This window comes from Thermobia domestica, chromosome 4 (assembly GCF_964235325.1).
Source record: "Thermobia domestica chromosome 4, izTheDome1.hap1.1, whole genome shotgun sequence".
Lineage (NCBI taxonomy): Eukaryota > Metazoa > Arthropoda > Insecta > Zygentoma > Lepismatidae > Thermobia > Thermobia domestica.
Genome location: NC_137457.1, coordinates 13,709,614 through 13,724,420, shown reverse-complemented (window position 1 = coordinate 13,724,420; position 14,807 = coordinate 13,709,614). Strand labels below are relative to the sequence as shown.

General features: G+C 34.2%; 1 protein-coding gene across 1 annotated transcript in view; it reads right to left on the bottom strand.

Annotated features, from left to right (window-relative positions):
- Window positions 1-13,848, bottom strand: part of LOC145683250 (uncharacterized) — a 102,260-nt gene extending 88,412 nt beyond the window's left edge. Inside the window, exon 1 of the mRNA XM_081754622.1 lies at window positions 13,655-13,848. Within this exon, the coding sequence (XP_081610748.1) occupies window positions 13,655-13,693 (39 nt within the window). The 5' untranslated portion in view covers window positions 13,694-13,848. The remainder of the gene's footprint in view (window positions 1-13,654) is intronic.
- Between the last annotated feature and the right edge of the window lie 959 nt (window positions 13,849-14,807).

Genomic DNA, 14,807 nt, shown 5'->3' with positions numbered 1-14,807 from the left:
GTACGAAATGTTACAATACTATAAAGTATTCAAGTAAAAATTCATTATTAATTCTAAATTTATTTAGCCAGGCTATGTATTTAGCCAAGTTTCACAATTAAGATTATAATCATTTATTGCTTAAGAAAATAAAAATGCAAACATTACACCATAAATTTAGGAAAAAGTTGTTGTATACAAATATGTCAAATAAAATATTTCATAAAAGTACAAATATAAGCATAAATAACCTAGATATAAAGAAGTCAAAAACTACGAAAAAGATAGTAAATTTTGAAATTTATAGGTTAATTCCAGAAGTGTAAGAGTGGAACATGAGAGTGTATGGAGAAAACGAATTTATCAATATGTATTATGCAAATCATAAAAGTTCTAAATAGATTTTTCCTTTGTCTGCTGATTCCTAGGTAGCTTCTGTAATCCAAGTATCGTATTTGTTGTATCTTTGCCACTTTTATCTTCAACAACATATTTTCATTGTGACATTAAAAAAAATCTTACTGGTTTTTGGGTCTAATCATTTCCGGTGGTTCACATGTGCACTGGGTGTTAGGAATATTTCTTTCTGAAACAAGTCCTGCGTATGAGCTGAAGATGCTAGCTACTTACATTGTGAAGATGTATGCTGCTGTTTTGTTCGATATTAACAGCTCAAGCCAGGAGCCCGTGTATGCACTCTCCATTAAATGCCTACTCAATGGATGGAATCTCGAGAACGCACTCACTAAATGAAGAGTAGTTTTTTTTTTTTTTTTTTTTTTTTTTTTTTTTTTTTTTTTTTTTTTTTTTAATCTTCATTGTTCTGCCAGGTATACGGACAAAGTCTCGCTGCCGCAAACCTCGCGAGCCAAAATCTCAGGTCTCCAATACCTCGCCGCCCAATATCTCGCATGGCCGAAACCTCGCCATCCAAAACCTCGCGGGACAAAATCTCGCCGGGACAAAACTCAACATGGCCAAATCCTTGCCGGCCAATATTTCGCCGCGCCAAAACATCGCACGGCCAAAACCTTTTCACCCAAAACCTTGCGAGGGCAAAACCTCACCACCCAATACCTCGTGGGCCAAAATCTCGCCTGGTCAAAACCTCACGGTCCAATACCCTCTCGGACCAAAATCTTGCGGAATGAAACCTTTCCATAAAATTAATCAATGAGTTTTTTTTAAAATATGAATTCCATATTACAAATAATAATAATAATAATAATAATAATAATAATAAGAAGAAGAAGAAGAAGAAGAAGACACAAAATATCTGTGCGTGGGCTTTCTCGGGGTATTCCCGTTTCCTCTGACTTTCTTCATTCCATCATTTCCTTCATCCTGATCATCTACGTCTCCTTTAACCTACAAGATATAAGCGTGGGACGTAAAAACTCAGATATTATTTCATACTTTCATAAATATTATTCGATTTTGTTAGAATTTCCTACAGTCACCGTCAAAGTGAAATAAAAATCATCCCAGGCTCAAACCCCATATATGTTGAAAATTTGATCGAGACCGGTCGAGTGGTTCAAGAGTTATTAAGTTATATCACCCTCCTCTTCGTTGTGCCGTCAAAATGAAATTATAAAATACATTCCAGGCCCGAACATCGTCAATGTTGAAAATTTCATCGAGATCGGTCGGATGGCTCAAGAGGTATGATGTCAGAAACATAGTCATTTTCATTTTTATATACGATCAGGGCTGGCGCGAGGGGGGTCGAGCCGTGCCACCGCCCAGGGCGGCAAGTCTAATGGGCGGCAAAATTTGAAAAAGAAAAGAATACTATCAAAATATAATGTGTCGTAATAGGCTCACATGGAAAAATAAAATTATGTTCACCTGAGAATGTAATTGAACTTATTTCACTCACATTCAAGAAAATACTCACTCAGGAAATTCAGAGCATTGTTCCTCATTTTCAATTATCAAACTTCTAGCCTCAGGTATCTCGTTCAATATTTCCCTTGCAGTGGCGTAGACAAGATTTTGAGCTAGAGTGCATAAGATTATCAAGGTGTCTTTTTGTATATATATTTTTTTATTCAGTAATGCTCAAACGCTCCGCTCCAAATATGCAAAAAGGACACTCCCACTTGAGACAGGCCGTTCTAGCCTGTAGCATCTAGAGACATTTAGGTTCTAACAAAGTTTAGTTTTTGACCAAGTTACAAATTGTTCATTCCGAATATAGTAAATCGTACAGCATATTTTTTCTTGAGAAATTTTTCATTTTTGTATAGCTAAAAAATGTTTATGCCTTTTTTTTTTTTTTTTTTTTTTTTTTTTGCCTCAGTTCAACGTTGGGCCATACTAAAGGAACATATAAGCAGTCTCATTTTAAAATCATTAACCACCACAAGGTGGGAGAGCCGAATTGATGCTGTGACTCAGCTATCAAATAGGGGAAGTTTATGATGCTTTACTTCAAATAAGTAATGACAATAGAACAGATAGAATAGTCACCCACGATGCTCTGTGTATAGCAAACCAGCTGCGTCACTTTTCTTTCCTTTATTCACTCGTTGTCTGATATGACTTTTTACTCCACATAAACATAGTAAGCAAAAATCTTCAAAGCATTGATTCTCATGTGTTGCAGTGTTGGATGCAATAGGATTTCTTGAAGATATATCTGGGTACATTCAGAGAAGAAATGATGCAAAGTTTCAATCTTACTCAGTTGATGCGACAGAGTTGGCATCAGCATTAGATATGGATGATCCACGGATATGTAATACAGTACAAGCTCGAAGTCGAAAGAAGAAGAGACAGTTTCAGTGCGAGGCAGAGAATGAAGCTATTGAAGATCCACAAACAAGATACAAGATCGATTTTTATTACAAAGTTCTAACGCTTAGCTATAAGAGAACAACTTAAATATCACGACGACTATTTCGATTTACTTTACGATATCAATAATTTTAAAGATATGCCACATGAACTTTTGTCTGAAAAGTGTACTAAACTTGCCAGCATTTTAACAAACGAAGAATAGAAAGATATTAACCCCAGTAATTTCAAAGAAGAACTGAAAGTGTTATCCGCTATAATTAAGCCTAAAAGTTAACCAAAAGAGACTTTAAAATTAATTAATGAACATAACTTTGCTCCCAATGCCAGTGTTGCACTTAAAATTTTGTTACCCTTACCGGTAACAGTGGAAAGTGGAGAAAGACGTTTTTCGAAACTTAAGCTTATTAAAAACTATCTACGTTCTTCCACATCTGAAACACGCTTGAGTGGTCTAGCTATGATATCAATAGAACACAAATTGGCTAAAACATTGGACTACGCGAATGTGATAAAGGAATTTGCTTATATCAAAGCAAGAAAACTTTCTTTCAATTAAGGTATGTTAAATTTATGTATCTTTATTGTGTTTTAGTGCATTATAAGGCTTAGGCTGATCACTTAGATTTACCGTAATATCTGATTTACTAATTCTCTTCTTGCTCCATACTCTATCGAAAACGCCTTTTGATATAAAATAAGCCTAAAAAATAAAATTCTTAGTCATGACTAAAGTATATTTTTTAAATTTTATTTTTTGTATGCGCTGCTGTATATTACAGATATATAGCGAAATCGAGCATACTGAATATTGTGTCAGTATAGAGTCGTATAAATATTAGGTAAGCATTCCAGAAAGGTAGTTTTTTTTTGTTTTTTTTTTTTTTGTTTACTTTTCCACTTTATACATGTTTTTCAAGGACACTTGAACGTCATCTGTCAAAATAAGGTTTGCAGATTAAAGGGGCGGCATGTGAAAGCACCGCCCAGGACGGCAAAATTGCTAGCGCCGGCCCTGTATACGATAGATTTTCAAAGCACGCGTTAGAGATTTTTCTGCTCATTATTTTAATGTAATTATGTGTTATTAAAAATATATATTCATATAACAATATATAGAGCATTCTATATTGAAGAAACTGTCGTGAGGGCATTTTATACTGACGACAGTTCTTCCCAGGCAAGATTACGTCCCGCGTAGTTTAGACGAGGCGACATTCTGTGTCCCGAGATCAGGAGGTGAGGTTTTGGACAGGCGAGATTTTAGAACGCGAGGTTTTGGTCGGCGAGGTTTTGGCCAGGCGAAGTTTCGGCCCGCGAGATTCTGACCACAAGATTTTATACCCAAACCGTTCTGCCAATTATGGATTTTTGCTGACAGTAGAGCAGAGACACGAGTATTTATATGCCAGATTAAGAATGTAACTTGTATTACTCAATGAAATACGGTGGACAGTGGCGTATTTAGGGGGGTGGCTTCCGGGCTTAAGCCCCCCCCCCCGAAATCTTACTTAGTATAGTAAAATAAATGAAATACCTTGCAGAATTTTCCCATTTCCAGGCAAAGCCCCCCCGAAAGTTAGCAAAGCCCCTCCCGAAACAAAATCGTAAATACGCCACTGACGGTGGAAAGCGCGTTTCTAAGGTCTTGCAAACAACAAAGTATTAAGAAAACCACTAAAGAAATAATCTTTCCATTGATTAAGAGAAACTCATTCTCCTGTCAATCTGAGAACATGTTCTTGGAGATAATACTGACTGAGAGATAATACATACGAGAGTTAATTACAGCAGGATACTGGAAGCTAAGAATTAAGAGACGAAGCTAAAATCTGTTAAAACTTGTGTCCCTTCTTTAATACATTTGGTATTAAAGACTAAATTGAGTTGAGTGATTCAACGAACTGTAAGCTTCAACCCCCTCCAATGATAGAAAACTTTACAACAGAAAGTAATTTATCATTAATGACAAATAAAACTTTGAGTTTGAACTTACAATTTTAACCTGTCACGCTCAAATAATGGAAAGATTTGTAAAGAAAACAGTTACAGAGTCAACCGGAAAAATATGCGAACAAGATAGAAATGACTATATTACAGCGATATTGTGATCTTTGATTCCTAAATTTGGACAGAAATCCGATTTCATGAAGACGTCCTTGACTGATAGTAGTGGAACAACATAATTTGAATCCTACCTCTGTCTATATGCTTATCATAGTATGTGAATTTTGTGTGGGGGATACAGGTTCAATTCTCGGTGGGAGCCCATGTAGTACGGATCCCACATCAGGCTGTAGGTCCAGGCTTTATCTAGCCTCACTGCTGAAAGAATGCTAAGCCCCAACCATTCAACATAATTTAATGTGCTCTGGATGGCTGGATGGTTCAGTAAAACGTGGATGGAGTTCGAATTGCATCCATCTAAACATTATGAGATTTGGGTTATTTTAGCAAGAAGAAATTTTGCAAAATGACCGAATAGCTGCAAGCGAATGTTTTCATATCAAATTTGAATGTACGAAGACGCTCACTAGAAAAAATAACCTTGTCTATACTGTAGTTTTACTATAAGTCTGCGTTTGTTTGTATAACTGTTAAAAAATCAACTTTTCACCGAAATCCACTAATGTTAGGGCACATGTGCGAATTCTAAATACAACACTGTAATCTTGAAATACTTTTACCATTACTGAACATCTAAAATCAAGTAATTTCATGCTATTAGAAGTCGGAAAACAAAATTGGAACAATAGGTGATGTCTTTGGACATTTTAAAAGAGTATTATTTATCAAAAACTCAACTATATATTTATCACATCCGACTATCTGACAGAAAAAAAATCATTTTGAGAGCTCCTTGATCAGCCAATACAAAATTTAATCAAGTTACAGAGAGAGAAAAGTTAGAAATCAAGTTCGTATTTGGACCAATATGCCCAAAATGAAAAATGATGGAAGTTATCCATTTATGGGTTTAAGATTGATCACTGTAGAGCAAAAAAGGTAACAGATAGAGATACGCGTCTGTCAGTTAATTAACTTTCTGCAATGAATTCAGCGTCCGCATTTTTAACACTGTACTAAAACCGAAAGTAGTTGAAATCTATTAGAACTTTCAACTAGATAATTGATCAGCATAGAAGAAAAACAATAATAGATAGCTAGAATCACTTTTCTGGAATTGAGTTAACGTTCTAAAAATAGATGCAATTCTCTCGTTTAACGCTCTATTCAAACAGAAGCAGAAGAAATAAACTATTTCTAGTTTTAACATTGATCGTTATTTAATTAAAACGAAGAAACAGATAGCGACATTCTGCATTCAATTAGGCGTTCAAACCGTATCCACTCTAGTCTTTACAACTAAATCCGAAAGTGGCAGAAATTAACCACTTTCCGTTTTAACGTTAATCACCATAAAATAAAAACCGCCGTTTTCTGTAATCAGTTAAATGTCCTAAGAATATATTTCTTTTTACGTCTAATCGCTCTACCGAAACCGGACGTGACAAAAAGTAACCACTTCCTATTTAAACGTTGATCGTCATAGAGAGAAAACGGTAACAGATGGCGAGAAGCGGTGTTCTGAAATGGATTGAAAATTTATTCCGTCTCCGCTCTAATATATCTGCTAACACCAAAAATAGGAGAAATAAACTAATTCCAGTTTTATCGTTGAACGTCATACAGTAAAATCTGTATTATAGGATATATAGAGAAGTTGCCCCCTGCAATCGACTAATCACTTGAAAAGTACATTTCATTCCCATTCTTAAGTCTATATTAAAACCGAAAATTATAGAAATTACTGCGACTTCCGGTTTCAATGTTGCTCTACGTAGATTAAAAACTATAAAAGTTGGATTTTAAGGTTGATAGTTATAGATTGAGAAAGGTATGAGATAGGGAGAAACGATTTTCCGAAATTGACTAAGTGTTCTATGAATGTATTCCAACTCCACTCTAATATCTGTACTGAAACGGGAAATAGTAAAAATGTCTGCTACTTTTGGTTTCGATAATAATTGAGAACGTATCACACCATATTGAAAGGAAACTCCTTCACGTGGAATACACGTGACACTTATTTTTTTTTTTATTATTTTTAGACCTCAAAGTTATGATATGCATAAGAGTCGGGAAGTGTTATACAACGGCTTTGTCCGTCCGTGAGTCTTTCGACAGGTATCAGATCAAAAACAGTAACAGGTATCGATCTTTTTCAATTGATTTAGCGTCCGAAGAATAGATTCCAATTATTTTGTAAACTCACTGTTGAAACTTATTACAGTATTAATACAGTTTCATAACGAATTCCATACTTTTTAACCAGGCCCGAAACTAGCCACAGAGGTTTGGAGGGCCATGAATATGTTAGGGGGAGGGGCAAGTCATTGAAAATTCTCTTACAAATATGTAAATTGCGTTTTTTGTGTTAATAATTGCATTTTGTATTGAGGTCTGCAGAATGCAGGAAAAGTTTAGGGGACAGGCCCTCTCTAGCCCCTCACTGGTTGCGAGGCTGTTTTTAACTCGATTAAAATTCGCTTTCACTGATTTTCTCCAAACGTACTCCTGATTGTTTACCTTCAAGTTAACTGTACGTCAGCTTACTGATTGATCCATCAATTACATCTGCGCAACATTCAAGATATGCAAGGATTTTAAAAAATTTAAGCACAATGTCGAGTGGTGTCTCAGTAAATATATTGCGTTGTTGAAATCTTTGTGGTGTCAAATTCGAAAAACAATAGCTAACTTGTGAAAAAGGTTAACAAGATTATATGTCAATATTAAGTGTACATTTTATAGTTGGATTTGTTTCCTTTACTTTACCTATTTTAGATTTACCCAAAAGGAAAAGTTTTTTTCTGTCTTTTTTTTTTAACTTGGAAACCAAATTCGTTTACGTGAATGACGATTTATCTTCATCTATGTTTTGTTAAGCTGAATGGTATTTATTAATTATAACTTTCTTACTTTTCGACGTTTTCTTTTCGTAGAGTTTTCTTTTCGACATTTTTCTGCAGAGTTTCAATACTTGACGTTACTTTTGCATAAAACAGTTAACACTCTTTCCTGGAGAAATGTTATTTAATTATTAAATTGATCTTATTTATATAATTTTAGAGAACTCATATAACACAGTCTCTTCTTTAACACACAAGAAAACATAATTATTCTATTAATTATCGTAGTTACAACATAATTTTCTGATTTACTTGTATATATATATATATATATATATATATATATATATATATATATATATATATATATATATATATATATATATATATAATGTGTATGCGTGTGTTTGTGAACTGTTTATTATTTATACGGGATACACTAATGTTAATCAAAATCTTGAGAATATAAAAATGAGCCAGCTGACATGTGCGTTTTTGTACTCAAACATTGAGTTTAATGGAACAGAATTCAAAAGTGTGGAAGATGTGTAACTTGTGCAACGGTTTTTTGTTAACTTGTAGGAAAACATAGGTTTATTTTGTTTAATATTGGAATTAAAGTTTTTTTTTTTAAATATTTTTTTCATTCTCCCAGTTTATATTCTCCTGACCCTAGGTGATCATTACACTTGGAACAGGAAAAAAATTTCAGTTGCTTACCCCCCATGCAATATTGTTCACCGTACGTACGCATAATTTATGTTTTGACGCCCAATCTACCTCTCGACTAAAAAAAAACCGAAAACAGACAGCTTTGCGCTCTATATGACCTGTGTTCAAAATCTCGTGGCTGAAAGCAATCCCTTTTTGTGCGAAATCTGGTGACAGACACGCAGAAACATGTTATATATATTATTTGTAACTTCGTGAGGTTGCAAATTTTGGAGTGTTTTTTATATGTTCTAACTACTATTTACAAGTAACTCAAGCTCAATATTAAAATTCTATTCTAGATATTAGCGTTATCACTTTTAATGTTGGATTGAGGCTTTTATTTTTTAATAAATACCATTACAAACATTTTTCATAAGTTGAACAAGAAGTATTAAAAGTAATAAATGACTTCTACACGTTTCATAAAGCATATCTGTCCGGTGTTATATTTTGCTTCTCAATATTCAAGGTGTAAACGGTATTAACTGTTAATTATATGTTCTGTCAATCAGCGATCTGAATTCCGTTTAGGACATCAATATTACCCGTGCGTAAATGCTTTCACTATTAGTATCGTAATGAGTCAACATTTCTGACATAGTTTCTTTTAAGTGAGGATTCGCAATTATTCCAATATATATAGAAATACCAATAGTGCTCGCAACGGGTCGGGTCGGGTTGAAGACCGACCCGACCCGTGACCCGACCCGACTGACCCGAACCGTGATCCGACCTGATTGACCTGACCCGACAACCCGACCCGAGTTGACTTGACCCGACCTGACCCGTTTGAGAGCACTAAATACCAAGGTTAGAAACCATCCTAGGCACGAACCTCATCTATGTTTAAAATTTGATCGAAATCGGTCGGGTGGTTCAAGAGTTATTAAGTCAAAAAGTGACTTTCATTTATATATATATATGACTAAGATGAGGTTCGTGCCTAGGATGGTTTTTATCATTTCACTTTGACGGTACAACTTAGAAAGGGAGGGAAGATATATAAAAATGTTCGAAAATGACCGATATTAGTGTCGCATCCGTAGTTTTCGGGGTCGCTGAGACGAACAGTAACACTTTCGGTGCCGCTTAAATCCAAATTCAGCTCCAATCACCCCAAGAGGTAATGATGACATGTAAAAATAATTGAAAATGACCAATATTAGTGTCGAATTCATGGCTTTTTGGAGTCCCTAAGTTGATTGATGACAGTTTTGGTGCCCTTTTATGACCAAAATGAAACGTATTCTTCCAGTGCGGTAAATCGGTATCGTGATAGTAATAACTACAATAATTGGTTAGGTTAGTTCTATTAGTCGAGGAAACCTATTTGGAGTACATATGTTTATTTATGGCCTTAATACCCGCTAGTTGTTTCCAAATTCCCAGCACGCTGGTGACATATCCTGAACCTGCAGGTGGTAGCACAGCTAGTGACAACAATTAGCCAGATCGTGAACTATTAGGAGTAAATTTACAAAATGAGGTGTCCTGGTTTTACAATGAGTATTCTTGCATAAAGTGGCAAGAATTTCAACCTCTAGAAATGGAACTTATATGAATCGAGGGGAGGGATTAAACCTCTGATTCCCAGATTGGAATTTGGTTACTAGCAATATTTTCAAATTACAAATAATAGTGATAACGCTGTGTTTTCAAATTAGAGAAATACTCAACAATTGCCCTTACACTTTCAACTAATAATTAACTTCACCAAGAAAGGCCCTCACTTAACCTGGATAGAGGAGAAATAAATATTATTTGGAGTAATCTTTTCACTACATACTTTCACAATTTGGAAAGTAAGAACAGAAAACAATGAACAGCAGTGTACAATGTCAGTGTATGTCTATTCCTGTGTGTTTTAATGTTTCATACAAGTTTTTTTTTTACATATCTTAACCTTTTAACCATTTTCTTCATGTTTTTTATCCTTTTTGGAGTCTGCCACAGGCTGAAGAAGGAAGTAGCATCTTCTGAAGGCGCTACCTATTGCATGTAGAAGAAAATTCTGCTACATTTTTTTTTTTTTTTTTTTTTTTTTTGCGGTGAGTAGTAGCCTTTTTTGCTTTTTCTCATTTAATAATAAACTATTTACCTCATCACTGAATATCCATTCCTGGCCAAAACAAAGTAATTTTCACTAGTACTTTAGGGATGAATGAATTCTCTTTAAAATTTCTTTGTTTGCATTCAACAGTTTGTGGAAATTGGTACAAGACTGATCAAAATTAATCTTATGAACTAGCACACCTTTCATAGTATCTATAGACAGCCGAATATTATCACTTGTCCATTAAGTATTCGTGTGTGAAAATACACAAGTAAACAGAGAGGCAACCTCATTTCTTTTAGAAAAAACTTGGATACGTAACAAAAATGCTGTATAGACGATTCTCGGTGTCACAATTCCCACTCGAACATTCACATTTGTAGACATTACCTGAATTTTCCAATTAGCCTAATGCTAGTATCAAAATAAGCTCTGTGATGGATTATTTTAACGAATTTGCTCTGATCATTTATATTTTGAATATTAGTTACAAGGCTTTTTCCACTTCTTCCTAAAAATAGGACGCGTCGTCCCGTTTGAGAATGACGAGAAAAACGGGACAATTATTGGATAAAAGGGACTGTCGAAGCTGAAACAGGAAGTCTGCTCACCTTATTCTTCTATCGAAAATGATTTGAATACTTAATTAATAATAATAATAATAATAATAATATATATATATATATATATATATATATATATATATATATATATATATATATATATATATATAAACAGTGCATTCCTAATCCTAACAGGAGAAGGCAACGGGCAACTATCACTGTATATTTTCCAACAACATGTAGATTAGAAATAGCAACTTTTGACACTGAATTACCCCAAATTGGTAGAATAATAAACTCAAAAGTATTTTGGGAGGAGAAAGAAGTCGCTTAGCTATGGATAGGTAATATAATTTGGAGGATGGAAAGTCAGGGGTCTAAACATAGAAGTTAAACTAGAAAGTTTGAAGAAAGAAGTCGCTCAAATAATACAGGATATTGGGAAGAAAATATACAATGGTAGCTTTGGATAGGGAATTGTGGAAAGTTGCGTCAAACCTTTCGAGAGATTATTGATTTCAAATGATGATGATACAAATCTACTAAGTTAATATTATTACACTAGATAATAGATAGCGTTTAGTGAATGTAAGTCGTAATAAAAGATACAAGATGTTACGCGCATAGAGAGTAAAATAGTGATAAAAATGTTCATAAATTGAGCATTCAATGGTAATAGTTTGACAAATAACAAAAATATCTGTACGAAATGAAACCACTGATAGCTTGTACTGTAGTTCTGACTCGCTGTGGAACTCAGAGAGTATTATTCATGTTTTCCAGATGAATATTGTACTTTTTCTTCTCATACAGCGAGGCGTTCAATTTTACGAGTAAGAATGCAGGAATACATCTTCAAGACCTCAGTTCAATAACGTAGCACAAGAATGTTCACGTCCTGAAATTAGGCAAGCATAAGTAGATCTTGTAGTCATCCTAATGTTCATAACAGTTCCAGTACTGTGAATTGGTGCATTGCCATTGTTGGAAATTCTGTCATTGTCCGAAAACAACATCTAGACATTTAAGTTATCCATATAGTCATAGGCTGCAATGTTCCTTTGATCTTTATCACAAGATCCATGGAATATCAGGAAATTGGAGCCTAAACGGTCACATAACTGTCACCATGTTTGACTATAATGCTCGAAGCATGACCTTCATTTGGGGTCCCTTGTACGTAAGCACGGCTTGTTGTAAGAACAAAGGAAAGAAACTATTCATCGAACTGCATTGTAAGTTTCCAATTACGGATGTTCAGGTTATCCAACTAACATCAGATGGTGAATGCAGCAATAGATTGTTACAGATGTTGATTATTTGCGCACTGACTAATGTTCGCCTTATTCTATGACACTTAGTTTCAATTGTCTTCAATGCTTGTCGACACCTGTCACTGACACTTCTGTTTCAGTTACTTTTACTCGTCAACGTTGTTTTACCTTGGTCAGTCTATGTAGTTTTCCTCACATTCGACACTCTTTCTCTCGAGACAACTAATACATTGGCCGCCTTATACACACTGCAGCAAAATTAACCAAGCACTCAAATTTGGACACTTTGGAAACTTAAAAATCTATTTTTTTTAGCGTCATCGACGTCTGTCTGCTTAAACACACGCCTTCCTAAAATTTGTCTCATCTGCTGCAGACGATTACTTGATTTTCTAAGAACGACCAGACACTAAACCACTTCTCAAAGTTACCACTTCTCAAATATTACTTGCATAATTCATTTGCTCCTAATATTTTGATAACAATCTACGTCAACTTCCTAAAATATCCCATGTTCCTATGTTTCTCCAGTTTTCAAGAAAGTTTTGAGGATGAAGTGCTACTATGTCCCTGAAATCCACCTTTTAAATTGAATTTATTAGTCAGTTACTTTTTATTAAATAAATCTTTCCAACACGAAAGATGTGAGGTATGGGTCTCATTGTATATACAAGAATTTTTAAATGAAAAAACCTAGATCCTTTGCAACAGATGGATGGACTCATCAACATCCAGGATCTTCTCCCATACAGTAGGTATTCCCTCAATACAGTACCAACATAAATCGAACTGGCCATTGGACAACGTCAACGTCTGCATTTTAATATGTAAGTTTATCAGATTGTTTCCGCAACTTCGATTAAAATATTTTGCATCCACAAACTAACATGTTTCATACACCCTATGAAGTATAAGATGATCTTTCGTAAGACCTTAAATATTTAAAGACAAATACTGCTCATCAAATCTCAAAATCACCGTATGTTCTTCAGCATTGACAACGAGACTCTCTCAAAGCAGTTGCCGAAGTATCTATTACTTTCTTTTTTTTAATTTGTGTATTCGAATGTTTATCTTTGCCCAGAATTATAAATTCACCATCAATCAAACTAACGGTAATAAAATTGTCTTTATTAGACACATCCTTGAAAGATGAAAGCTTTCATTTGGTTTTCCTAACCAGCATACTGCACTGTCTTCTTGTGAAGAAAACGCCAAAACTCAATTTCGATAAAAAAAAAATCATCGTTATATAATGGCATCAAGCAACGTATATTTATATCATAAATTATGGCCCAGTAAGAAAGAAAGTCACTTAAAGACAAGAGGTGAAATACTGCATACATCTAATCTTACCTGCAGTACATGAAACCATATTTTGCAGAGGTTCTTCATCTTACCACGTTGTACATGTTATCATTCTACATACTTTGTTTGTCTTCAAAAAAGAAAACAATATTTTTTTTGGGAAAGTATAAGATTGAATGTATTGTTATGTGGAATTCCAGTGCAAGGACAATACCCAATAGAAAGGACAAAGGAAATCGTTAAAGTAGTATGGAGACTGTCAAAAGGTGAATAGTTGTCACAAATATATTCTTCTTGGAGCCGTAACTATATGTATATACATGTAATAAAAGTTATATTGTGGAGAAAAGTGCAAGTGCTTCTTGATAGCACAAAACAGTTTACTGAAGTGTATCGGCCACATTCATTAGCAACGTTAACGAAACGAAATTTTCAATTGTTTTAATTTCATAGCTAAGCTATACGTTAAAAAAGCAATATGGTATATCGATAAGAAGTTACAAATTAAAAGAATTACTTTAGAGAGACCATGTTGCAATGATAGGTAATAAATATTAAAAACCGTACGGTCATAAAATTACCTTTGGCAGTATGATAACTATGTTATATTCAATGATGTAGCTTCTTCATGTTTTGTTCTAATTACAACGCGTAGCAAAATTCTCTTAAGAAAATCACGACTTTCAACTGTTGCTTATGAGAACTATTGTGTTTCGACAAATCAATAACAAATGGTGTTTATCTTTTAAAATTATCACGACAAACCGTCACAATGTAAAACAATTTGATCCATTTCCTGGTTTAACTTTCGATGCATATTGTCTATCTTGCTTAGAAAGTAAACACACTTAAAACATTACAAACGAACTCCACATTTCATATGTAAACTGCTATAGCTGAACCTCTAAATTTTATTTTCTATTTGAACAATAGAAATACGTTCATTCGTAAAAGGTATCAATAAATGTACACAAGTTATTATTTCAATGAGTGAAAATCGTGTATTTACAAATCAAAGGAACATTGTGTAATCTTCTACTTAGCATTTTACGATTCGTGTTAGTATTTTGTAGTACACTGGTGAAAACAGAAAATAGTGTGTAAAGTTTTTCGAGTTAACTTCTCCCTTTATTGTTATGAATAAAAGCGTATACCACAGGACTAATTTATGCAATATACTTTTAATGAGACATAAATATAT